At 47.2% G+C, this 26,389-nt stretch overlaps 1 protein-coding gene across 1 annotated transcript in view; it reads right to left on the reverse strand.

The window, feature by feature from the left end:
• Positions 1-26,389, reverse strand: part of FBXO47 (F-box protein 47) — a 1,436,412-nt gene that overhangs the window by 429,539 nt on the left and 980,484 nt on the right. Inside the window, exon 11 of the mRNA XM_069634700.1 lies at positions 20,951-21,059. Coding sequence (XP_069490801.1) covers positions 20,951-21,059 — 109 coding nt within the window. The remainder of the gene's footprint in view (positions 1-20,950; positions 21,060-26,389) is intronic.

A 26,389-nucleotide genomic window follows, 5' to 3' on the forward strand; every position in this document is an offset into this window, starting at 1 on the left:
GGTTGTTTCCGTCGAACGGCATGTCCAAGACTCTGGTCTGCACGTCCTGACGGAAGTCAGTAGCCCTGAGCCTTCCACGCCACCTAAGGCACACGCCGTTGCCCAACTGGCGAAATCCAGTGTCAGCGATGTCCGTCGCAATCGTAATGGCGTGGTCCGATGCCACCTCTCCTTCCTGCAAGATCTCTAGGGCTTCTGCCCTCTTGTCGTCTGGTAGGAAGTCCAGCAGGAGGGCCAGTTTGTACCACAACTCCCTGTCGTAGCGGGCTACGATAGCCAAGGCGTTGGCCGCCTTAATCGTCGTCGCTGCCGACGAGATGACTCTGCGTCCCATCGTGTCTAAATTCTTTCCCTCGCTGTCCGGCGGGGAGGTCGACGTAGAGGCCGCGCCCCCCCCCCAGCTTTCTTCCTGGCCGCCGCGGAGACGACCGAGTCCGGGGTCGGCTGTACCCGAAGGCACAAGGGGGCCGCGTCCGGGACCCAGTACTTCTTCTCGTACCGATCCCTTCTAGCCGGCGTCGTGGATGGGTTCTTGAGGAGGGCGAGGCCCTCATCCCAAATATCATCCAGTAGAGGTACAGCGAGGACCGTCTTCCTCTTGGCCTTGCGCCGTTGATAAAGGAAACCTTCCTTCTTCTTCTCTTCCGGGCAGAGCTGGAAAAGCTCGGATGCCCTGGCGATCATGGAGTGAAACGATCCAATCTCGTCGGGCGGGGAAGCCCGGGTGGGAGGTGACGACGGGAGATCCTCGTCGTAAACCTCGTCGTCTGTACCCGTCGCGGCCGTGTCAGTCCCCGTATCATCCCCACGTGTCGTGGACGGGGAGGAGGGCTGAACAGGGCGCGATGGCTGAAAAGGAGGTGGAGGATGAATCCTTCTTCTCTTAGGGGGAGGGCTCCCAGAAGGGCCTGGCTTCGGGCCCCCCGTCGGGAGCGGTTCCTCCGTTGGTGGTAATGGCAGTCTCGTCCTTATCTCCGAGCATAAGGACTGTATAGCCAACAAAATGGCCGCCGAGTTGTCTTGCGGCACTGGTTGAGGCGGGAGCCCCGTCGGCACCCTCGACGTTCTCTCGTGGCTTAAGACTTCGATCAGCTCCTCCTCAGAGGTTGAGGCCGAATCCACGACGACCTCCTGCCCCCCCTTTTTCTTCCCCGTCGGAGGTTTCACGGGGGTCCTGTCGATGGGCATGAAAGAGGACTCCCTCCGCGGTGGCAGGGAGACTCTGGGCCCCGAGGTCGCCACCACTGGTGTAGCCTCCAGAGGCTGAGCCAGGGCCGCCGCGACTGTCTCGATAGAGGCCTTGGCCGGGTGGGTTAAGGCTTTCACCACCTTAGGTGCGCTAACCGCCTTCTCCTTGGGGGGAGGGTCACCGCCTCGCTCCCCGTCCGATGGGGCCTTTGAGCTCGACCGGGGTCTCTCTAGGAGCTTCGCCGGGTGCTCGGCCTTCCTCTTACCCGAACCAGAGCGTTGGCTCGTGGGTGATGGCGCCGGGGAGGATGCGCCCTGCCAGGCGCCCGTAGAGCCCGACCGTTCGGCGCTCCCGGTGACAGCGGACTCGCGGTGCTTGGCCTTCTGTTGGACCCCTGTCGCCGGGGCGCCCTCAAAGGTCTTAGAAGACCGCTCTGACTTCTTCTTCTTCTTCTCGCCTGACGGGCTCTTTCCTTCCAGCCAGTTGGCGAGACGTTGATGGCGGTCCTTCATGGTCCGCTCTGACATATTGCCGCAAAACGCACAGTCCTTCTCCACGTGCGTCTTGTCCTCATGCAGGCAGTAAAGGCAAAGGGAGTGTTCGTCCTCCTTAAAGACATTCTGAAGCTGGCATCCAGGGCAGACCCTGAACAGCTTTCCGGGCGTCGAGCTTCCCTTCTCCTGGGCCATGTCAGAGATGGGCCTGAGAAACTTCTGGAGTCCTCCAAAAGCGTGGCTCGACGAAATCTTCACCCTTGAGGGGCGTAGACGAATCCGACACGGGTCCCCGTTAATCGGATGAAGAAACGGTGGAGCTTGAGGCTCTTTTGACCGAAAAAAGAGAAATTTTTCTGAGAAAAAACGTGAAAAAAGCACTAACGCTCGAGAGCAATAGCACAAGGATCCCAACACTTGAACGTGCGGTAAAAATCTGAAGATGGCTGCCAGAGGGGGGGGGCTTAGGTAGAGGGCAGTCATTGGCTGTGGTCAGTATGACGCAGAGATCAGTGATTGGTTACTACTACGAAAGACAGATCAGAAACGAAACTGATACTGATTTTTTCTTTACCGAGGATTCCCAGCCTGACGACGGGGAATATTCATGAGCATGTGAATCCATGCCAGACCCCATGCTGGAGAATATGATGTCCTGAATATGCTCCGTAGGTGTCTCGATTTCCCCATTTGGCTACTGATGACGTTAATTTTCCCCACCTGCCGTCCCCTCCCACGCTGGCAATAACCCAAAGTCCAGTGAGTATTCCCATATATTACCCAAAACAATCTACAATACAATGAATTCTGAACTGACATTTTTATGCAATTGGAGATCATCTCCCCCTGTTGGCCGCCCACGAGAAAATACAGAGCTTTTCACACGTAGCGATGCAGGTATCCCAAAGTAAGAGTTATGGGTCTAGGATTAATTGTAAAAATCAGAAACAATAAATGAGTGAAAGTGAAAAAGGAGAGAACAAAAAACAAAGGCTAACATTGCAGATTTGTGATTGCACAACCTGGGACCCTAAGTTGCCACCCATCTGGCTACGGTCTCTAAAGGGTAGCCAGGACGAATTCTCAGTGGCTGTTGCTGCTAGGATGATTCTGCTTCCGGCTTTACATTCTGATTGGGTGTCCGTTCTCGCTTACACACAGCCTTCCCAGGTATGTTTATTTGTATAAAATTGTCAGCTTTGCCTGGGGTTGTGAAGAAGTGCGATTTTCCACAGTGGATAATCTTCAATTTGGCTGGGAACAGCACAGAGTACTGGATACCCCAGCCCTGGAGTTCATAGCACATATGGTCAAATGTCCGCTTGGTCCCTTGCACTTGTTTGCTGTAGTCTGGGAAGATGCTTCTAGGTCTTGGATTTCACCTTTTGCCCTCACCGACTTTAAGAGGAGTTCTCGATCCCTATAGTTGAATAATCTTGTGATAACTGGCTGTGGAGGTAGACCGGGCACAGGTCTTGGACCTAGGGACCGGTGTGCTTTTTGAAATTGCAAGTGCTGCAACAATACCGGGTTACCGACTACTTCTGGCAACATCTTCTCCAGGAAAGACTTAAGCAGACCTGTTTGAGTCGACTACGGAATGCCCTGTGTTCGACTCAAGGTGCTTCAGCGTTAATTAATCTTGCATTGCCAGGATAGTTTATTGCACTTAACCTAGGTCGTCCTCTGCTGTGATAACCTGCTAATCTACCTCTGTCATGCGTCCACAGAGGGAGTCTAGTTCGTGGCGCAAAGCTTCTGTTTTGGCATCCAGTGCATCTACCTTTTGGCGCATAGTGGCGAGTGATGCTTGAAGTTGCTGGAGAATCTGTGTCCTCTGGCTGTCTGTTATGGCAGTTGCGGATGGGTACATTCTGTGAGTTGGTGCAGCGGCAGATGTTCCAATGGTGTAGAACATCCTTCAAATTTGGATTGTGTAAGGAAGGCATGGTATCAAACAGTAAGACAGACACAAGTGATCACAGTTCAATGGTGTTTATTGAACTTCAATTGGGTTTGAAAAACAACTATCTAATCCTTAATCTAAAGATGGGAGCAAGCTATGACTATCAAATAATAACGCAGTTCTAGTCGAGTCTGCCAAAATAAAAGGGCCTATACTAATGAACCTTTTGCCAATCCATACTTCTAAATACAAATAGTGTGGGAAACAATGTTCTACAAAAGAAAAGTATTCAAGAAATGATATTTGAGGATATTCAAGCCGTTGGCTTCCCTTTCCCACATTTTTAGCACGGGACAAGGCGGCACACTTGAGCTTAGCACACTCTCTGGCTTCTCTAGCACAAGGATGCAGTTCACAAGCTCAACACCAGGGCCTTCTGTGCCAAAGTCTCTTACTTCAGAGGGCCTGATGCAACACAACACACATTAAAGTTCTGTTCTTCTTAGGATTTCACATGTACAACTTCACAAGTGATTTACTGTTCACCCCGGGTCCCCATCCGCCGGGTTCAGACCCACTTTAGCACAAAATCTTCAATTGGTCTCCCCCAACCGGGCTCGAACCAAATTGATCTACTTTTCCAAACTTTCCTTATTCGTCAAAATCGAAGACTTTCGACTGTGCGAAGGATTTTGCTCAAACCGTTGCAGGACCACTTCGATTTACAATTACTTGTTCTCTTCTTGATATAACCTTTTCCTCACTTTCACCACTTCTCAGCTGGATACCTTACAGAGACTTTCGACTGAGCACCCACGCGGTGCCGGACCACTCTGTCAAAGGTATTGTATCTTGCTTGAAAGTTCAATCACTCATCAGCAATTCAACTTCACTTGCGTCTCTTATCACACGTGTTTTAACAATGTTCGTTCCAGCGCTCGCCATACATTGTTGCTGCTTGCAACCTTGGCTTCAACACAGACTGGTCTTGTATCGGTCTCCCCAATTCACCGGCTGTGTTGATTTCACTAACGTTGCTTTGTTCTTGGAGCCAAGGATGCTACCATGGCAAATGCTGCTTCTCCCCGCCTTGAATATTGACGCGGGAGAGCCCCCGGTATCTCCGACACACAATGCAGGATTCTTCAGCCTGGTTTCCTGATCTTACTCTTTCTATTCTCGAGGTTTCTGGAAAGTAACGGTTCCTTGTTGAAAAGGTCAAGGGAACTTCCCTTCTTGCGATCCCCTTCTGTTTTGCCATTTTTTCTCTCTCGTTAAATTGCTGTTTCAAAACTGCCGTTTCCTTGTGTGTTTTGCCTCGCTGAGAGTGTGCTCTCACCTTTTATCAGTGTGGAGAAGCTTAATGGAAGTCAGGTGTGTGTGATGATCAGTAACTGCCTGACCTCGCCTGACCATTGAATTGGGACATGTCAGGTATACTGCTCAGGTTTTAGTCTGTTTTCTCTTATAGCAGGCTGTCCATGTGAAAGTGTTTGTGTTGTAAAGGGGGGAGCAGGTATAGTTCCTAAATATCCTACAGGGTAGGATGGGATAAAGGTGTTCCAGGGAAGGGGATACTGCGTCTTACCATCCGGTGTCCCACTTCCACTCCTCGAAGATCCCTCAACCAGGTGATCCTCCTGCACTGGTCCACCCCCAGGAACTGGATCCAAAAGTGATGGCTGTGTCATGGCCACCTGGATGACAGATCCACAGGGACTAGTGGGTGAGACACCTTCTGGTTTCTCACAATTGCCACGGGTGAAATGATACATGTCTAAATATGCAATAGCCCCCCCTTAATGCATCCCCCCCAGAGCTCACTCCCCTCCCCCGATGGTCACTGTCAAAGATGCACAGATATGCAGCTATGATAAAGAGATTTCAGAGGTACCTATCCTCTTCTTCCACCTTTTCTGATCTAAGTGGAGTTGATTGAGACCCCTATCTTGTAACTAGCTCACCTTTCTGTTCTTGTTATGTAAGGAGCCTGCTCTCTCTCATCCACCTATCGTTCCCAGCATGCTCCCATCTAACATAGATGCATCAATTTCCTGTTCTTTAGACCAAAAGAGGGGCCGCTACTCCTCAACATTACTGGACGGTTCTTGCAGGCAATACACACGTTTTTCCATTTGTTATCACTCTCTAACCTCTCTCAACCATTCGTACCTTGTTGGAAAGTGTTCCCTTTTCCATGCAGCGGTCATACAGGCTCCAGCTGCCACTAACATATAATGCACCATATGCATGAGGTGTTCAAATCCCTCCTCTCTAGGTGGGAGGCCAAATAAATCATCAATGGGTTCATGAGTCCCCCAATTCCCTTGTATCTATTAATCCACAACAAAACCTCCCGCCAGCACCTACGCACCTTTACACAACCCTGACACATGTGCCAATATGTATCACATTACTCACAATTCCTCCAACACTGTGGACTAATGCTACTAAATATTCTTGCCAATCTGCTCAGTGGAAAATGCCATTGGTGCAGCACCTTAAGACAATGTACCCTATGCTGATTAAAGAGGGAAAACTTAGCCACTGCACAACAGAGCACTGATCCATTAAGGGGGATCTGAAATCACCTTCCCATCATCATTTTGATGTTATGTATCTCAGGCTTAACCCCTCCAAAAGAATCCCATATATCTTGTAGATTAACTGTTTTGCACTCACGATCTTGGTGGTCAAGCATAACTTCAATGAGCGTGAACTTACAAACCGCTAATGTCTCCCATGTCTTACCCAAACATACTCCTTTCAGGTGAAGAAACAAGAACACAGGTAGTCGCCCAATTCCTAGATTGCTTTCCATTTCCTGAATTTCAATGAGTCTTCCTTGACTCCAGAGTTGTACAACCCACTCTAAACCAGCCTCAGACCCACCCTGAAACCTCACTGGAGCGTTTAGTTCTGAAAGTAAAGATAAAGATGGGGTGAAATATAACTGCAGGGAGAGGATCAGGTCATAATTACCCCACTTAATCTTCTTTCTCTCCACACCCGCCAGAATGGACCTAGCACTGACATTCTTTGACCACTTTAGGTGTAACCTGCCTCGGGACCCACAACCTTCCCCCAGTTAATTCACTGTTTACTGTGAGTTTTCCTGAGAAAGGCAATTACCACGCACAGTTTAGTGTAAACTAAAATTCCTTATCAGGCAACCTCCCCAACCCCGCCTGTATCTGATCAAGGAAATCACTTTGAAGTGGATTCTGGCTTTATTATCACCCGTTAAGAAATTCCAAAACGCCATTTTATTTTCAGAGCAAGAATTGCGCAGGGCGAATGCGCATGTTCTGAGTATTACGTACACAATCTCCAGCAGTTTTTACTTTTTTGTCATGTCTTCTCAAGTCTGAGAAAAATATTTATTCTCCCCTTGCTGAGGGAACGCGGTGCGAGACATGATGCTTTTGCAATATTTATTCTCCCCTTGCTGAGGGAACGGGGTGTGAGATACATGATGCTTTCACGTATCTCCTCTCTGTTTCGAATGTACATGTGGCACAGACAGACTCTTTCTATGTTGAACATGCCTTTTTATTATGCAATGACCTACCAGATGTAATAACCCCATAAGTTACTCTAATGTATTTTAAACATGGTCAGAACCGCCTTCTGCGCAGAATTTTATATCTTATCCCTTTTGTCTTTTTATTAATTATTTATATCATCAATGGTTATGCACATGTAAATTATGTTGTTTTTGTACAGTTTGATGGAACTTTATGATACGAATAAACGTACGAATACATTTTATCTTCCCCAAAAATGTCCTTTGGACCGCCACCAGTAACAAAGTAAACAAAAACAAGAAGTCAAAGGATTATTTTAATTTTCTGCGACGTCAACCTCCCCACCCAAGTGTGCCTCAACATGTTCCTTGGTCTCATATCTCCTTTGAGCTGTTCCATAAAGGCAGATGATTCAACTGAAACAATTGTGAAAGCTCAACAGGAAGCCACACCCCTAAATACTTTGATCTAATCCCAACAAATTTGGAATGTGGTTAATTCTAAGGCACATTCATGGGCTTAATGGTAAGAGAATACATTTTTATTTATTTATCTTGTACTCTGACATCTTCCCATAGTCCTTCAGATCTGCCAAAATAGCTGGGATTGAGCCTTGTGGATTAGATAGATATAACAACAAATCATCTGCAAAGAGTCCCAATAGAGGCAGTAGGGGGCACCCCAGAACTGTTCCTCTGACCAAGAGAAAAGATTGTGACAACCAGTTATTTACCTTCACACTTGTCTGTTGTGCGCAAAGCAACTGTGAGATCAAGACTATCCAATTCAGCGCAAAACCAAACTGTTTTAGGACTTCCAACAAAAACTCCCAAGAGACTCGATCAAATGCCTTCTCTATACCCAGTGAGAGCAGAACTAGTTCTGGCAACATCTTCTCCAGGAAAGACTTAAGCTGACCTGTTTGAGTCGACTACGGAATGCCCTGTGTTCGACTCAAGGTGCTCCAGCGTTAATTAATCTTGCATTGCCAGGATAGTTTATTGCACTTAACCTAGGTCGTCCTCTGCTGTGATAACCTGCTAATCTACCTCTGTCATGCGTCCACAGAGGGCGTCTAGTTCGTGGTGCAAAGGTTCTGTTTTGGCATCCAGCGCATCTACCTTTTGGCCCATAGTGGCGAGCGATGCTTGAAATTGCTGGAGCATCTGTGTCCTCTGGCTGTCTGTTCTGGGAGTCGCGGATGGGTACATTCTGTGAGTTGGTGCAGCGGCAGATGTTCCAATGGTGTAGAAAATCCTTCAAATTTGGATTGTGTAAGGAAGGCATTGTATCAAACAGTAAGACAGACACAAATGATCACAGTTCAATGGTGTTTATTGAACTTCAATTGGGTTTGAAAAACGCCTATCTAATCCTTAATCTAAAGATGGGAGCAAGCTATGACCATTAAATAATACCGCAGTTCTAGTCGAGTCTGTCAAAATAAAAGGGCCTATACTAATAAACCTTTTGCCAATCCATACTTCTAAATACAAATAGTGTGAGAAACAATGTTATACAAAAGAAAAGTATTCAAGAAATGGCATTTGAGGATATTCAAGCCCTTGGCTTCCCTTCCCCACATTTTTAGCACGGGACAAGGAGGCACACTTGAGCTTAGCACACTCTCTGGCTTCTCTAGCACAAGGATGCAGTTCACAAGCTCAACATCAGGGCCTTCTGTGCCAAAGTCTCTTACTTCAGAGGGCCTGATGCAACACAACACACATTAAAGTTCTGTTCTTCTTAGGATTTCACATCTACAACTTCACAGGTGATTTACTGTTCACCCCGGGTCACCATCCGCCGGGTTCAGACCCACTTTAGCACAAAATCTTCAATTGGTCTCCCCCAACCAGGCTGGAACCAAATTGATCTACATTTCTAAACGTTCCTTATTCGTCAAAATCGAAGACTTTCGACTGTGCGCAGGATTTTGCTCAAACCATCGCAGGACCACTTCGATTTACAATTACTTGTTCTCTTCTTGATATAACCTTTTCCTCACTTTCACTTTTGCCACTTCTCAGCTGGATACCTTACAGAGACTTTCGATTGAGCACCCACGCGGTGCCGGACCACTCTGTCAAAGGTATTGTATCTTGCTTCAAAGTTCAATCACTCATCAGCAATTCAACTTTACTTGCGTCTCTTATCACACATGTTTTAACAATGTTCGTTCCAGCGCTCGTCATACATCGTTGCTGCTTGCAACCTTGGCTTAAACACAGATCGGTCTTGTATTGGTCTCCCCAACTCACCGGCTGTGTTGATTTCACTGACGTTGCTTTGTTCTTGAAGCCAAGGACGCTACCATGGCAGATGCTGTTTCTCCCCGCCTTGATTATTGACGCGGGAAAGCCCCTGGTATCTCCGACACACAATGCAGGATGCTTCAGCCTGGTTTCCTGATCTTACGCTTTCTATTCTCGAGGTTTCTGGAAAGTAACGGTTCCTTGTCGAAAAGGTCAAGGGAACTTCCTCTCTTGCGATCCCCTTCTGTTTTGCCATCTTTTCTCTCTCGTTAAACTGCTGTGTCAAAACTGCTGTTTCCTTGTATGTTTTGCCTCGCTCAGAGTGTGCTCTCGCCTTTTATCAGGTGGAGAAGCTTAATGGAAGTCAGGTGTGTGTGATGGTCCGTAATTGCCTGACCTTGCCTGACCATTGTATTGGGACACATCAAGTATACTGCTCAGGTTTTAGTCTGTTTTCTCTTATAGCAGGCTGTCCATGTGAAAGTGTTTGTGTTGTAAAGGGGGGAGGGGCAGGTAGAGTTCCTAAATATCCTACAGGGTAGGATGGGATAAAGGTGTTACAGGGAAGGGGATACTGCGTCTCACCATCCGGTGTCCCACTCCCACTCCCCGAAGATCCCTCACCCAGGTGATCCTCCTGCACTGGTCCACCCCCAGGAACTGGATCCAAAAGTGATGGCTGTGTCATGGCCACCTGGATGGCAGATCCACAGGGACTAGTGGGTGAGACACCTTCTGGTTTCTCACAATTTCCACTGGTGAAATGATACATGTCTAAATATGCAATAGCCCCCCTTAATGCATCCCCCCCAGAGCTCACCCCCCACTCGATGGTCACTGTCAAAGATGCGCAGATACGCAGCTATGATAAAGAGATTTCAGAGGTACCTATCCTCTTCTTCCACCTTTTCTGATCTAAGTGGAGTTGATTGAGACCCCTATCTTGTAACTAGCTCACCTTTCTGTTCTTCTGTTTATAAGGAGCCTGCTCTCTCTCATCCACCTATCGTTCCCAGCATGCTCCCATCTAACATAGATGCATCAATTTCCTGTTCTTTAGACCAAAAGAGGGGCAGCTACTCCTCAACATTACTGGACGGTTCTTGCAGGCAATACACACGTTTTTCCATTTGTTATCACTCTCTAACCTCTCTCAACCATTCGTACCTTGTTGGAAAGTGTTCCCTTTTCCATGCAGCGGTCATACAGGCTCCAGCTGCCACTAGCATATAATGCACCATATGCATGAGGTGTTCAAATCCCCCCTCTCTAGGTGGGAGGCCAAATAAATCATCAATGGGTTCATGAGTCCCGCAATTCCCTTGCATCTATTAATCCACACCAAAAACTCCCGCCAGCACCTACGCACCTTTACACAACCCTGACACATGTGCTAATATGTATCACATTACTCACAATTCCTCCAACACTGTGGACTAATGCAACTAAATATTCTTGCCAATTTTCTCAGTGGAAAATGCCATTGGTGCAGCACCTTAAAACGATGTACCTTATGCTGATTAGAGAGGGAAAACTTAGCCACTGCACAACAGAGCACTGATCCATTAAGGGGGATCTGAAATCACCTTCCCATCGTCATTTTGATGGTATGTATCTCAGGCTTAACCCCTCCAAAAGAATCCCATATATCTTGTAGATTAACTGTTTTGCACTCACGATCTTGGTGGTCCAGCATAACTTCAATGAGCGTGAACTTAAAAAACGCTAATGTCTTCCATGTTTTACCCAAACGTACTCCTTTCAAGTGAAGAAACAAGAACACAGGTAGTCGCCCAATTCCTAGATTGCTTTCCATTTCCTGAATTTCAATGAGTCTTCCTTGACTCCAGAGTTGTCCTACCCACTCTAAACCAGCCTCAAACCCACCCGCAAACCTCACTGGATCGTTTAGTTCTGAAAGTAAAGATAAAGATGGGGGTGAAATACAACTGCAGGGAAAGGATCAGGTCATAATTACCCCACTTAACCTTTGTTCTCTCCACACCTGCCAGAATGGACCTAGCACTGACATTCTTTGACCACTTTAGGTGTAACCTGCCTCGGAACCCACAACCATTCCCCAACTTTAACTAGCCGTGATAGATGATTTACACAGTTAATTCACTGTTTACTGTGAGTTTTCCTGAGAAAGGCAATTACCACACACAGTTGAGTGTAAACTAAAATTCCTTATCAGGCAACCTCCCCAACCCCGCCTCTCTCTGATCAAGGAAATCACTTTGAAGTGGATTCTGGCTTTATTATAACCCATTAAGAAATTCCAAAACGCCATTTTATTTTCAGAGCAAGAATTTCACAGGGCGAATGCGCATGTTCCGAGTATAACGTACACAATCTCCAGCAGTTTTTACTTTTTTGTCATGTCTTCTCAAGTCTGAGAAAAATATTTATTCTCCCGTTGCTGAGGGAACGGGATGTGAGACATGATGCTTTCGCAATATTTATTCTCCCCTTGCTGAGGGAACGGGGTGTGAGATACATGATGTTTCACGTATCTCCTCTCTGTTTCGAATGTACATGTGGCACAGACTCTTTCTATGTTGAACATGCCTTTTTATTATGCAATGACCTACCAGATGTAATAACCCCATAAGTAACTCTAATGTATTTTAAACATGGTCAGAACCGCCTTCTGCGCAGAATTTTATATCTTATCCCTTTTGTCTTTTTATTAATTATTTATATCATCAATGGTTATGCACATGTAAATTATGTTGTTTTTGTACAGTTTGATGGAACTTTATGATACGAATAAACGTACTAATACATTTTATCTTCCCCAAAAATGTCCTTTGGACCGCCACCAGTAACAAAGTAAACAAAAACAAGAAGTCAAAGGATTATTTTAATTTTCTGCGACGTCAAACTCCCCACCCAAGTGTGCCTCAACATGTTCCTTGGTCTCATATCTCCTTTGAGCTGTTCCATAAAGGCAGATGATTCAACTGAAACAATTGTGAAAGCTCAACAGGAAGCCACACCCCTAAACACTTTGATCTAATCCCAACAAATTTGGAATGTGGTTAATTCTAAGGCACATTCATGGGCTTAATGGTAAGAGAATACATTTTTATTTATTTATCTTGTACTCTGACATCTTCCCATAGTCCTTCAGGTCTGCCAAAATAGCTGGGATTGAGCCTTGTGGATTAGATAGATATAACAACAAATCATCTGTAAAGAGTCCCAATAGAGGCAGTAGGGGGCACCCCAGAACTGTTCCTCTGACCAAGAGAAAAGATTGTGACAACCAGTTATTTACCTTCACACTTGTCTGTTGTGCGCAAAGCAACTGTGAGATCAAGACTATCCAATTCAGCCCAAAACCAAACTGTTTTAGGACTTCCAACAAAAACTCCCAAGAGACTCGATCAAATGCCTTCTCTATACCCAGTGAGAGCAGAACTAGTTCTGGCAACATCTTCTCCAGGAAAGACTTAAGCTGACCTGTTTGAGTCGACTACGGAATGCCCTGTGTTCGACTCAAGGTGCCGCAGCGTTAATTATTCTTGCATTGCCAGAATAGTTTATTGCACTTAACCTAGTTCGTCCTCTGCTGTGATAACCTGCTAATCTACCTGTCATGCGTCCACAGAGGGCGTCCAGTTCGTGGTGCAAAGGTTCTGTTTTGGCATCCAGCGCATCTACCTTTTGGCCCATAGTGGCGAGCGATGCTTGAAATTGCTGGAGAATCTGTGTCCTCTGGTGTCTGTTCTGGGAGTCGCGGATGGGTACATTCTGTGAGTTGGTGCAGCGGCAGATGTTCCAATGGTGTAGAAAATCCTTCAAATTTGGATTGTGTAAGGAAGGCATGGTATCAAACAGTAAGACAGACACAAATGATCACAGTTCAATGGTGTTTATTGAACTTCAATTGGGTTTGAAAAACGCCTATCTAATCCTTAATCTAAAGATGGGAGCAAGCTATGACCATTAAATAATACCGCAGTTCTAGTCGAGTCTGTCAAAATAAAAGGGCCTATACTAATAAACCTTTTGTCAATCCATACTTCTAAATACAAATAGTGTGAGAAACAATGTTATACAAAAGAAAAGTATTCAAGAAATGGCATTTGAGGATATTCAAGCCGTTGGCTTCCCTTCCCCACATTTTTAGCACGGGACAAGGAGGCACACTTGAGCTTAGCACACTCTCTGGCTTCTCTAGCACAAGGATGCAGTTCACAAGCTCAACATCAGGGCCTTCTGTGCCAAAGTCTCTTACTTCAGAGGGTCTGATGCAACACAACACACATTAAAGTTCTGTTCTTCTTAGGATTTCACATCTACAACTTCACAGGTGATTTACTGTTCACCCCGGGTCACCATCCGCCGGGTTCAGACCCACTTTAGCACAAAATCTTCAATTGGTCTCCCCCAACCAGGCTGGAACCAAATTGATCTACTTTTCTAAACGTTCCTTATTTGTCAAAATTGAAGACTTTCGACTGTGCGCAGGATTTTGCTCAAACCATCGCAGGACCACTTCGATTTACAATTACTTGTTCTCTTCTTGATATAACCTTTTCCTCACTTTCACTTTTGCCACTTCTCAGCTGGATACCTTACAGAGACTTTCGATTGAGCACCCACGCGGTGCCGACCACTCTGTCAAAGGTATTGTATCTTGCTTCAAAGTTCAATCACTCATCAGCAATTCAAATTTACTTGCGTCTCTTATCACACATGTTTTAACAATGTTCGTTCCAGCGCTCGTCATACATCGTTGCTGCTTGCAACCTTGGCTTAAACACAGATCGGTCTTGTATTGGTCTCCCCAACTCACCGGCTGTGTTGATTTCACTGACGTTGCTTTGTTCTTGAAGCCAAGGACGCTAGCATGGCAGATGCTGTTTCTCCCCGCCTTGATTATTGACGCGGGAAAGCCCCTGGTATCTCCGACACACAATGCAGGATGCTTCAGCCTGGTTTCCTGATCTTACGCTTTCTATTCTCGAGGTTTCTGGAAAGTAACGGTTCCTTGTCGAAAAGGTCAAGGGAACTTCCTCTCTTGCGATCCCCTTCTGTTTTGCCATCTTTTCTCTCTCGTTAAACTGCTGTGTCAAAACTGCTGTTTCCTTGTGTGTTTTGCCTCGCTCAGAGTGTGCTCTCGCCTTTTATCAGTGTGGAGAAGCTTAATGGAAGTCAGGTGTGTGTGATGGTCCGTAATTGCCTGACCTTGCCTGACCATTGTATTGGGACACATCAGGTATACTGCTCAGGTTTTAGTCTATTTTCTCTTATAGCAGGCTGTCCATGTGAAAGTGTTTGTGTTGTAAAGAGGGGGGGCAGGTAGAGTTCCTAAATATCCTACAGGGTAGGATGGGATAAAGGTGTTACAGGGAAGGGGATACTGCGTCTCACCATCCGGTGTCCCACTCCCACTCCCCGAAGATCCCTCACCCAGGTGATCCTCCTGCACTGGTCCACCCCCAGGAACTGGATCCAAAAGTGATGGCTGTGTCATGGCCACCTGGATGGCAGATCCACAGGGACTAGTGGGTGAGACACCTTCTGGTTTCTCACAATTTCCACTGGTGAAATGATACATGTCTAAATATGCAATAGCCCCCCTTAATGCATCCCCCCAGAGCTCACCCCTCCTCGATGGTCACTGTCAAAGATGCGCAGATATGCAGCTATGATAAAGAGATTTCAGAGGTACCTATCCTCTTCTTCCACCTTTTCTGATCTAAGAGGAGTTGATTGAGACCCCTATCTTGTAACTAGCTCACCTTTCTGTTCTTCTGTTTGTAAGGAGCCTGCTCTCTCTCATCCACCTATCGTTCCCAGCATGCTCCCATCTAACATAGATGCATCAATTTCCTGTTCTTTAGACCAAAAGAGGGGCCGCTACTCCTCAACATTACTGGACGGTTCTTGCAGGCAATACACACGTTTTTCCATTTGTTATCACTCTCTAACCTCTCTCAACCATTCGTACCTTGTTGGAAAGTGTTCCCTTTTCCATGCAGCGGTCATACAGGCTCCAGCTGCCACTAGCATATAATGCACCATATGCATGAGGTGTTCAAATCCCCCCTCTCTAGGTGGGAGGCCAAATAAATCATCAATGGGTTCATGAGTCCCCCAATTCCCTTGCATCTATTAATCCACACCAAAAACTCCCGCCAGCACCTACGCACCTTTACACAACCCTGACACATGTGCCAATATGTATCACGTTACTCACAATTCCTCCAACACTGTGGACTAATGCTACTAAATATTCTTGCCAATTTGCTCAGTGGAAAATGCCATTGGTGCAGCACCTTAAAACGATGTACCTTATGCTGATTAGAGAGGGAAAACTTAGCCACTGCACAACAGAGCACTGATCCATTAAGGGGGATCTGAAATCACCTTCCCATCGTCATTTTGATGGTATGTATCTCAGGCTTAACCCCTCCAAAAGAATCTCATATATCTTGTAGATTAACTGTTTTGCACTCACGATCTTGGTGGTCCAGCATAACTTCATTGAGCGTGAACTTAAAAACCGCTAATGTCTTCCATGTTTTACCCAAACGTACTCCTTTCAAGTGAAGAAACAAGAACACAGGTAGTCGCCCAATTCCTAGATTGCTTTCCATTTCCTGAATTTCAATGAGTCTTCCTTGACTCCAGAGTTGTCCTACGCACTCTAAACCAGCCTCAAACCCACCCGCAAACCTCACTGGATCGTTTAGTTCTGAAAGTAAAGATAAAGATGGGGTTGAAATACAACTGCAGGGAAAGGATCAGGTCATAATTACCCCACTTAACCTTCGTTCTCTCCACACCTGCCAGAATGGACCTAGCACTGACATTCTTTGACCACTTTAGGTGTAACCTGCCTCGGAACCCACAACCATTCCCCAACATTAACTAGCCGTGATAGATGATTTACACAGTTAATTCACTGTTTACTGTGAGTTTTCCTGAGAAAGGCAATTACCACACACAGTTGAGTGTAAACTAAAATTCCTTATCAGGCAACCTCCCCAACCCCGCCTCTCTCTGATCAAGGAAATCACTTTGAAGTGGATTCTGGCTTTATTATAACCCATTAAGAAATTCCAAAACGCCATTTTATTTTCAGAGCAAGAATTTCGCAGGGCGAATGCGCATGTTCCGAGTATAACGTACACAATCTCCAGCAGTTTTTACTTTTTTGTCATGTCTTCTCAGGTCTGAGAAAAATATTTATTCTCCCGTTGCTGAGGGAACGGGATGTGAGACATGATGCTTTCGCAATATTTATTCTCCCCTTGCTGAGGGAACGGGGTGTGAGGCATGATGCTTTCGCAATATTTATTCTCCCCTTGCTGAGGGAACGGGGTGTGAGATACATGATGCTTTCACGTATCTCCTCTCTGTTTCGGAAGTACATATGGCACAGACTCTTTCTATGTTGAACATGCCTTTTTATTATGCAATGACCTACCAGATGTAATAACCCCATAAGTTACTCTAATGTTTTTTAAACATGGTCAGAACCGCCTTCTGCGCAGAATTTTATATCTTATCCCTTTTGTCTTTTTATTAATTATTTATATCATCAATGGTTATGCACATGTAAATTATGTTGTTTTTGTACAGTTTGATGGAACTTTATGATACGAATAAACGTACTAATACATTTTATCTTCCCCAAAAATGTCCTTTGGACCGCCACCAGTAACAAAGTAAACAAAAACAAGAAGTCAAATGATTATTTTAATTTTCTGCGACGTCAAACTCCCCACCCAAGTGTGCCTCAACATGTTCCTTGGTCTCATATCTCCTTTGAGCTGTTCCATAAAGGCAGATGATTCAACTGAAACAATTGTGAAAGCTCAACAGGAAGCCACACCCCTAAATACTTTGATCTAATCCCAACACATTTGGAATGTGGTTAATTCTAAGGCACATTCATGGGCTTAATGGTAAGAGAATACACTTTTATTTATTTATCTTGTACTCTGACATCTTTCCATAGTCCTTCAGGTCTGCCAAAATAGCTGGGATTGAGCCTTGTGGATTAGATAGATATAACAACAAATCATCTGTAAAGAGTCCCAATAGAGGCAGTAGGGGGCACCCCAGAACTGTTCCTCTGACCAAGAGAAAAGATTGTGACAACCAGTTATTTACCTTCACACTTGTCTGTTTTGCGCAAAGCAACTGTGAGATCAAGACTATCCAATTCAGCCCAAAACCAAACTGTTTTAGGACTTCCAACAAAAACTCCCAAGAGACTCGATCAAATGCCTTCTCTATACCCAGTGAGAGCAGAACTAGTTCTGGCAACATCTTCTCCAGGAAAGACTTAAGCTGACCTGTTTGAGTCGACTACGGAATGCCCTGTGTTCGACTCAAGGTGCCGCAGCGTTAATTATTCTTGCATTGCCAGGATAGTTTATTGCACTTAACCTAGGTCGTCCTCTGCTGTGATAACCTGCTAATCTACCTCTGTCATGCGTCCACAGAGGGCGTCAAGTTCGTGGTGCAAAGGTTCTGTTTTGGCATCCAGCGCATCTACCTTTTGGCCCATAGTGGCGAGCGATGCTTGAAATTGCTGGAGAATCTGTGTCCTCTGGCTGTCTGTTCTGGGAGTCGCGGATGGGTACATTCTGTGAGTTGGTGCAGCGGCAGATGTTCCAATGGTGTAGAAAATCCTTCAAATTTGGATTGTGTAAGGAAGGCATGGCATCAAACAGTAAGACAGACACAAATGATCACAGTTCAATGGTGTTTATTGAACTTCAATTGGGTTTGAAAAACGCCTATCTAATCCTTAATCTAAAGATGGGAGCAAGCTATGACCATTAAATAATACCGCAGTTCTAGTAAAGTCTGTCAAAATAAAAGGGCCTATACTAATAAACCTTTTGCCATCCATACTTCTAAATACAAATAGTGTGAGAAACAATGTTATACAAAAGAAAAGTATTCAAGAAATGGCATTTGAGGATATTCAAGCCATTGGCTTCCCTTCCCCACATTTTTAGCACGGGACAAGGAGGCACACTTGAGCTTAGCACACTCTCTGGCTTCTCTAGCACAAGGATGCAGTTCACAAGCTCAACATCAGGGCCTTCTGTGCCAAAGTCTCTTACTTCAGAGGGCCTGATGCAACACAACACACATTAAAGTTCTGTTCTTCTTAGGATTTCACATCTGCAACTTCACAGGTGATTTACTGTTCACCCCGGGTCACCATCCGCCGGGTTCAGACCCACTTTAGCACAAAATCTTCAATTGGTCTCCCCCAACCAGGCTGGAACCAAATTGATCTACTTTTCTAAACGTTCCTTATTCGTCAAAATCGAAGACTTTCGACTGTGCGCAGGATTTTGCTCAAACCATCGCAGGACCACTTCGATTTACAATTACTTGTTCTCTTCTTGATATAACCTTTTCCTCACTTTCACTTTTGCCACTTCTCAGCTGGATACCTTACAGAGACTTTCGATTGAGCACCCACGCGGTGCCGGACCACTCTGTCAAAGGTATTGTATCTTGCTTCAAAGTTCAATCACTCATCAGCAATTCAACTTTACTTGCGTCTCTTATCACACATGTTTTAACAATGTTCGTTCCAGCGCTCGTCATACATCGTTGCTGCTTGCAACCTTGGCTTAAACACAGATCGGTCTTGTATTGGTCTCCCCAACTCACCGGCTGTGCTGATTTCACTGACGTTGCTTTGTTCTTGAAGCCAAGGACGCCACCATGGCCGATGCTGTTTCTCTCTGCCTTGATTATTGACGCGGGAAAGCCCCTGGTATCTCCGACACACAATGCAGGATGCTTCAGCCTGGTTTCCTGATCTTACGCTTTCTATTCTCGAGGTTTCTGGAAAGTAACGGTTCCTTGTCGAAAAGGTCAAGGGAACTTCCTCTCTTGCAATCCCCTTCTGTTTTGCCATCTTTTCTCTCTCGTTAAACTGCTGTGTCAAAACTGCTGTTTCCTTGTGTGTTTTGCCTCGCTCAGAGTGTGCTCTCGCCTTTTATCAGTGTGGAGAAGCTTAATGGAAGTCAGGTGTGTGTGATGGTCCGTAATTGCCTGACCTTGCCTGACCGTTGTATTGGGACACATCAGGTATACTGCTCAGGTTTTAGTCTGTTTTCTCTTATAGCAGGCTGTCCATGTGAAAGTGTTTGTGTTGTAAAGGGGGGGCAGGTAGAGTTCCTAAATATCCTACAGGGTAGGATGGGATAAAGGTGTTACAGGGAAGGGGATACTGCGTCTCACCATCCGGTGTCCCACTCCCACTCCCCGAAGATCCCTCACCCAGGTGATCCTCCTGCACTGGTCCACCCCCAGGAACTGGATCCAAAAGTGATGGCTGTGTCATGGCCACCTGGATGGCAGATCCACAGGGACTAGTGGGTGCGACACCTTCTGGTTTCTCACAATTTCCACTGGTGAAATGATACATGTCTAAATATGCAATAGCCCCCCTTAATGCATCCCCCCCAGAGCTCACCCCCCCCCCTCGATGGTCACTGTCAAAGATGCGCAGATATGCAGCTATGATAAAGAGATTTCAGAGGTACCTATCCTCTTCTATAGCTGGCATTGAGCCTTGTGGATTAGATAGATATAACAACAAGTCATCTGCAAAGAGTCCCAATAGAGGCAGTAGGGGGCACCCCAGACCTGTTCCTCTGACCAAGAGAAAAGATTGTGACAACCAGTTATTTACCTTCACACGTGTCTGTTGTGCGCAAAGCAACTGTGAGATCAAGACTATACAATTCAGCCCAAAACCAAACTTTTTTAGGCCTTTCAACAAAAACTCCCAAGAGACTCGATCAAATGCCTTCTCTATATCCAGTGAGAGCAGAATTCAGTCCACCTTGGAGCAGTTCCCCACATGGACAAGATTTATATTGTTGTAGACACTATCAGCCTCCTACCAGTTTCTACCACACCACACCTGATCAGGGTGAACCAAGTTCGACAGGAACGGATCTAATCTATAGGCCAGCAATTAAGGCAAAATCTTGGCATCTACATTAATATTCAGACTCCTGGTCTTAGAAGCAGTTTGTTTGTATGTCTGGAAGTGTGTGTGCGATTCAAAAGTTCCAGGTTTGGAATCTTGTTAAGACCATCCTATGGGTTAATGCACCTTCTCCTGGGATCTATGTGTAACGTGCAAGCCACACATTCAGTTGCTGGTGAAATACGTTTGCTTGTGATGCTGAGATCTATAATCGACTCACATCACCTGGCGAAGGTGCCATGTTTCATTCCAAGCACAAGTCACTTATCAACACTGACCTCTACGCTTCACTTCTCTACTCAATGTTTCTCAAATCATTTGAGCACAGGGAGACAGCTTATAAATGCCGAAGCTTACTGAGGCTATAGTGCAGAAAACAAAGGCACAATTGATAGTAGACATGTAGACACTTGGATGGGCACTGGGTATAGAGTGATCACTCATGGCTCCATGCACGACTAGCTTTTTTAAACTCTCCTCACGCCCCTCATCATTTTGAAACTGGGTCCAAATCTGCTGGTAGTATGTCACTTTGTATTAACATGTTATGCTTCCCCTTTCATCCTCTCCGCTAGTTAGTTACCTGGTTTGCTGCTGACAACTGCTTGAACCTTGCGTGGTAAAAAACTCAATTCACAGATGAAATTGTAAACACGATGGCACTCCAACTCATCCCAGCCTGCAGTCACAGTCTAAACAAAAACATAGACAAATATTTTATTTAGTACAGTTTTAGGCATATTTTGCTGTCTTGGCGCCTATGGATTTAGTAACATTCTCTTGCTCATTTCCTCTTTAACAGCTTCCTGAATAAAGATACTTTTTATTTGTTTTTCCCTGGTAGCGCTTTCTGTGCTTTTTATACTTTCAAGGCCTTATGTTTATGTAAATCTCTGCTCTCTTTCATCACACTGGCCCTCATTACGACCCTGGCGGAAATCGAAAAACGATGGCGGAAATGCAATACCGCCATCGAATAGCGCTCGGTGCGACTATGACCCGTCACCGCAAAGTACGAAGCCATTAGCGACACCGTAGTGAACGCCAACGCTAACTGCACCAAGCACGCGCGCGCGCGCCATGCCAAACCGCAAACACCACCATGGTGCAATGGTACGCCAATTCCGACCCTAGCGGACATGTACCTAACGCCATCAGGCATGGCGGAATGTACCATTCCGCCATGGCGAGAAGTACGGCATCGCGAATCAACCGTAAACGGCCCCACTGAGTGCCTGTACACCGCTCCCTGCCCACAAAGTACAACTCCCCGTAGGTGCAATGAAGCCACAATGCAACCATTGAAATGTACAAGTCACCCATGCATGCCAACGAACAAAAGAAACACAACAGGGGCCAATGGGAGCTGCAGGGCACAGATGGCACGAATACAGAAGCCATCCCAATGGACATGACCACAGTCCCCCACCAAGAAACGCACGCAAACACAGGCACCTGTGACCAGCAATATTCCGAAGACCACATCATTCAACCAGTCCACCTGGCTGACCGGCATCTGTTACACAAAACCCAATCCCCCGCCCCTGAGCATGACAACATTCAAACTGGCATATTGGCAGCCCCCATCCCTGACCTCACTGGGCTTCGTAGGCAAACGCGCACAGCACAGTACCACGCAACTAAACCCCGAAGCTGGAACCCAATGCAGATCTCCTCACAATACATCGCCCCCCAAATAGGCATATGCCACATCACTTGCAAAGAAAAACGCTACACGGGCCAAATCAGAATAGAAATTTTATGCACATCAAAATCACAAAGCACATACAGCCATCAGGCCATGAACTCCAAAACACCAATCACCATTGTGGGCTGCTTCCGCAAGAAATGACCAGCCACTACCTGTGTGTCGCCCTGTTCCCCCATGGTACACAGAGCCACATTCACGTACGAAAAGGCAACATGGAAGCGCACAGAACCGCAGGGCCGTCCCAATGGGGAGGCACTAGTCCAGCTGAAAGGCCGAAATGTTGCTCCGAGCCACCAGTACTGCGTAAGGGCATGTGGCCCATTGGCGATCGTCCCATAAGATCGTAATGCTGCTCCACTGATTAACACGAAGCAGCAGGTGTCGGGAGTAAAATCCATCTGCAGGAGTGGCATACAGATGGCAGTGGCAAAAGGGGAGGAGATACCTGTCAACCAAAAGAAAAGAAAAAGAACAGAATGGCCATCAGAACTACATACCAACAACTCACTTCAATGATCACACGAAATCCACAGCCATATGCATGCTAGCCCACTCCAAAGGAACATCACCACCCCAAAACCACTTGCGACTCATAACCATCTATATCGAGGTGCAAACACCATCACAAACGAGTGTCTGAGGGCGCCTCGAGACAGGGAGGGCTCAACAAGGCCAGATGGACGATGGTCCCACTATGGCAGCCCTGCATCACATAGCGTAGGGGAGGCGGATAGATCCCAAGAAGCCCTGTACATGGCAAACTCTGTATCAAATCACCTGCCCATGCATCCATCCATCATTCCCTCATCCCGGGATCAAAATGCCTGAATAATTACTCACATAACATTAGAAACATCCATTGAGTCTGTGCGTTATGCAGCCTGCTAAATCCACAGTGCCCCAGCCCGTAATTCCAGTGTTGTGAAGTAACATGTATTTGGTAACGGACGGCCTCATCGCCCACGTAGCTATTGCGCATCCCAAACTATTCATATCAATCATTGCTCCCTCGCCATGGGCCCTGTCTCAAGGACATAGAACAATAGAACGTTACATTTGCAGTCAGACCTGTGGGCATCTCCTCGCCGCTAGCTGGAAACCGAAAGCGCCGCCCTTCGAATTCCTCATTTGCAACATCACGTCGAAAAGGCATCTGTGGCCGTTTGAAATCACTAATTATTCCATCGAGTGCGGCTGTGTGTGAAAATGGCAACTGCCTTCACCCACGAAAGGGACGCCCCGCCCGTCGTTGCAACTCGGTACAGTGATGCATGAGGGCCCACCGTTACTCGAGTACTACGTCCCACTGACCCCTCACAAGTCTGTTCGCGACTGCACAGATAGTATGTGAAACAATGGGACCACAGCAGAATGAACATATCAACCAATCTTACACGGCCATCGGGTACAAATACATGATTGCAATAGCAAGATACAATTCCCCGAATTGCAGCGTTGTGCGCGGGACGTGCTCGGCCAAAGGGGAGAGCAGTTTGCACAGGTGGAATCAATCACCACAGGTGGAGGCCATACAGCCTGAAAACACATAAATTGCACAGCCAGTCTCCTCCCACAACCACACCGAAATGCTACCGGCAGGACTCGCGATGTTGGCCCTGGGGGACCTGATAGCACTGCAAGTGCTCCGACTCCAAGAAGTAGACGAACACCAACTACAACCAGCCGCACGGAGGAGACGCAGGAGGAGGAGGAGGCCAAGGCAGGGCCAGCAAGGCCCACCAGCACAGCCACTACCACCACGCAGGCAGCCCGCAATTCAACGCCTCCGAGCACATCCGTTCAACCTCACTGATGAGCAGATCCACACCCTCTACCGTTTGGACCGGGACACCATAGCCGCCATTGTGGACATGACACAGGCTGACCTTGTCAGCATGATAGATAGCCCAACCGCCATCCCACCCCTACTGAAGGTGGTGTCTGTACTCCACTTCCTGGCCACAGGCACCTACCAGCACACAGTCGGACAGTTGCATGGCATTTCTCAGCCACTGTTCTCACGGACACTATTGCAAGTGCTCGATGCCCTCCTGAAGCACGCAGACGACTACATCTCTCTACCACGCTCGGAGCAGGAAATAACCAACACAAAAGTGGGATTCCATGCACTTGCCGGCATACCGGGTTGCATTGGTGCCATCGACTGCACCCATGTTGAATTGGTCGTCCCACATGCCATGGAGGCCCAGTACCGCAACCGAAAACAATTTCATTCCCTGAATGTACAGATGGTGTGTGACTCCAACAGGATCATTACACATTGTTGTGCCCGATTCCCTGGATCAACCCATGATTCTATGGTCTTGAGGAACTCTACAATACCACGCTACATGGAGCGACACGCAGGGAACAGATCCTGGCTACTCGGTGAGTCTCATTACATGCATGATGATGTGGGGTATGTGAATTGTCAATGACCTGCCAGGAAGGGGGGGGGGGGGTGTGCGTACGTATCAATGGCATTCCACATCATACGTTTCTCGTCCACATACAGGTGATGCTGGATATCCACTGAAGAGATGGCTCCTCACACCAGTCCGGAACCCACGGGACCAGCATGAGGAGGACTACAACCATGCCCACTCACGTACCCGTGTAGTCATTGAACAGGCATTCGGCCTACTGAAGACCCGTTTCCGCTGCCTCAGCAGGTCTGGCGGGGCACTCCTGTACCGCCATGAGAAGGTTGCAAAGATGGTGATGGCATGTGTCATGCTCCACAACATGTGCGTACGTAGAAATGTGCCCATGCCCCCTGACGCAGAACTGCAAGCACCTGATGATGGTCATGATGAGGGTGGGGATGTGGCAGCACCTCATGGAGTCTGCGAGGCACCGGAGGCCCGTGACATTCGTCAGCATCTCATTGATGTATGCTTCTAGCACTCACGCCTGGTGGCTGATACATGGACACGGGACTCGTGGCACTGCGTGTGTCTGGGACATGCACAATATGGACTGTACGCCTATGATGGCCTAGTACACAAAGATCAATGTCCACACTTCTCATTGGTTGATCGTGCACTTTTTATGGCATATGTGATATCATGTTGAACACCCTATCGACCCGCCACCCAAGTGAGCCCAACACACCCCCTCCACCCTCCTACCTCCCCCCCGAACACCAGTGTCCAAAGATGCTCATTGTCAGTGGGCTGTCGCTATTGCATGCCCCCTCTGCGGGTATCAGGGGCACCCCTGCCTGTGGAGCGCAGGTTCCTTCCAGATCTACGTTGGGGGCTGCCCTGGACGGAACTTGCAACGGATGATGTGTCTGCCTGCTCACGTCCATGCATGTCCCTAAGGGTTTGCGAGAGCTCAGTGAGCACACGGCGCACTGCGGCAAGTTCGGCACATACGTCTTTGGACGTCGCATGCAGTTCCCCCCTCAGGCTCTCGGTGCTACTCTCCATTTGGACTCTCAGGCTCTCGGTGCTACTCTCAATTTGTGCCCTTAGCGTCTCTGTACCTCTCTCCATTTCTGCCCTAAGTGTCTCTGTTGATGTTTCTATGTCTGCCTTGGTGCCCCCACATTCATCGGCATGGCCCTTGAGGAGTGTGGCCATTTGCTGCTGTTGGACGATTAACTTGTCGAGGGACTGTTGCCTCTGCTGGGCCATGGCCATTTGCGGTGGTGTCACAGAGGGGCTGTTGTCCTCATGTTGCCTTGCCACAGGGCTTGTGGGGGATGGCCAGTCGTCGTCTTGTGGCTGCACCTGCGTGGTATCCTCATGTTGTACGGGAGGGGACAGACAGGGGGATTGGGACAGGTCATGGATGGATCTGACCTCGACATCCCCGTCTTCTGTGTCCGAGCATGCTGCCATCAATGGGGTGTCACCTATGGTGCTGCTGCCACCAGAGGCAGTGCCTTCTGTGGCATCCATTGGGGGGACCTGTGGTGGTGGTGTTGTGGCCATGCTGGCTGCTGGGGTGCCTGTTGATGTTCCCTCCTCTGTGCTGCCACCTGATTTGTGCTGCTGCCGTGTCTTGATGCGTGCAGCTGAGGTGGAGGGTCTCTGGCCGTTGGTCTTGGCCCTCTTTGCAGGTGTGCTGGTAGGGGTGTCCTGTAGCTCGTCGTTTGGATCGGACCCTGTGGTGGAGTAAAGGAGGGCGAGGGTTATTGATGGGTCAGTGGGAATTGGAATGGCATTGTATCACATGCATTGGGGTGGTACCTGAGGGTGATTTGGGTCGGGGTCTTGGAAGTGCTTTGATTTGTGTGTGGAGTGAGGGTGCAGTTGTTTGGCAGCCTGCAGTTAGGGTGTGCCTGCTGCACGTGTAGTGCGT

The sequence above is a fragment of the Ambystoma mexicanum genome, chromosome 13, assembly GCF_040938575.1.
Source record: "Ambystoma mexicanum isolate Mex_15411 chromosome 13, UKY_AmexF1_1, whole genome shotgun sequence".
In the NCBI taxonomy this organism is placed as follows: Eukaryota; Metazoa; Chordata; class Amphibia; order Caudata; family Ambystomatidae; genus Ambystoma; species Ambystoma mexicanum.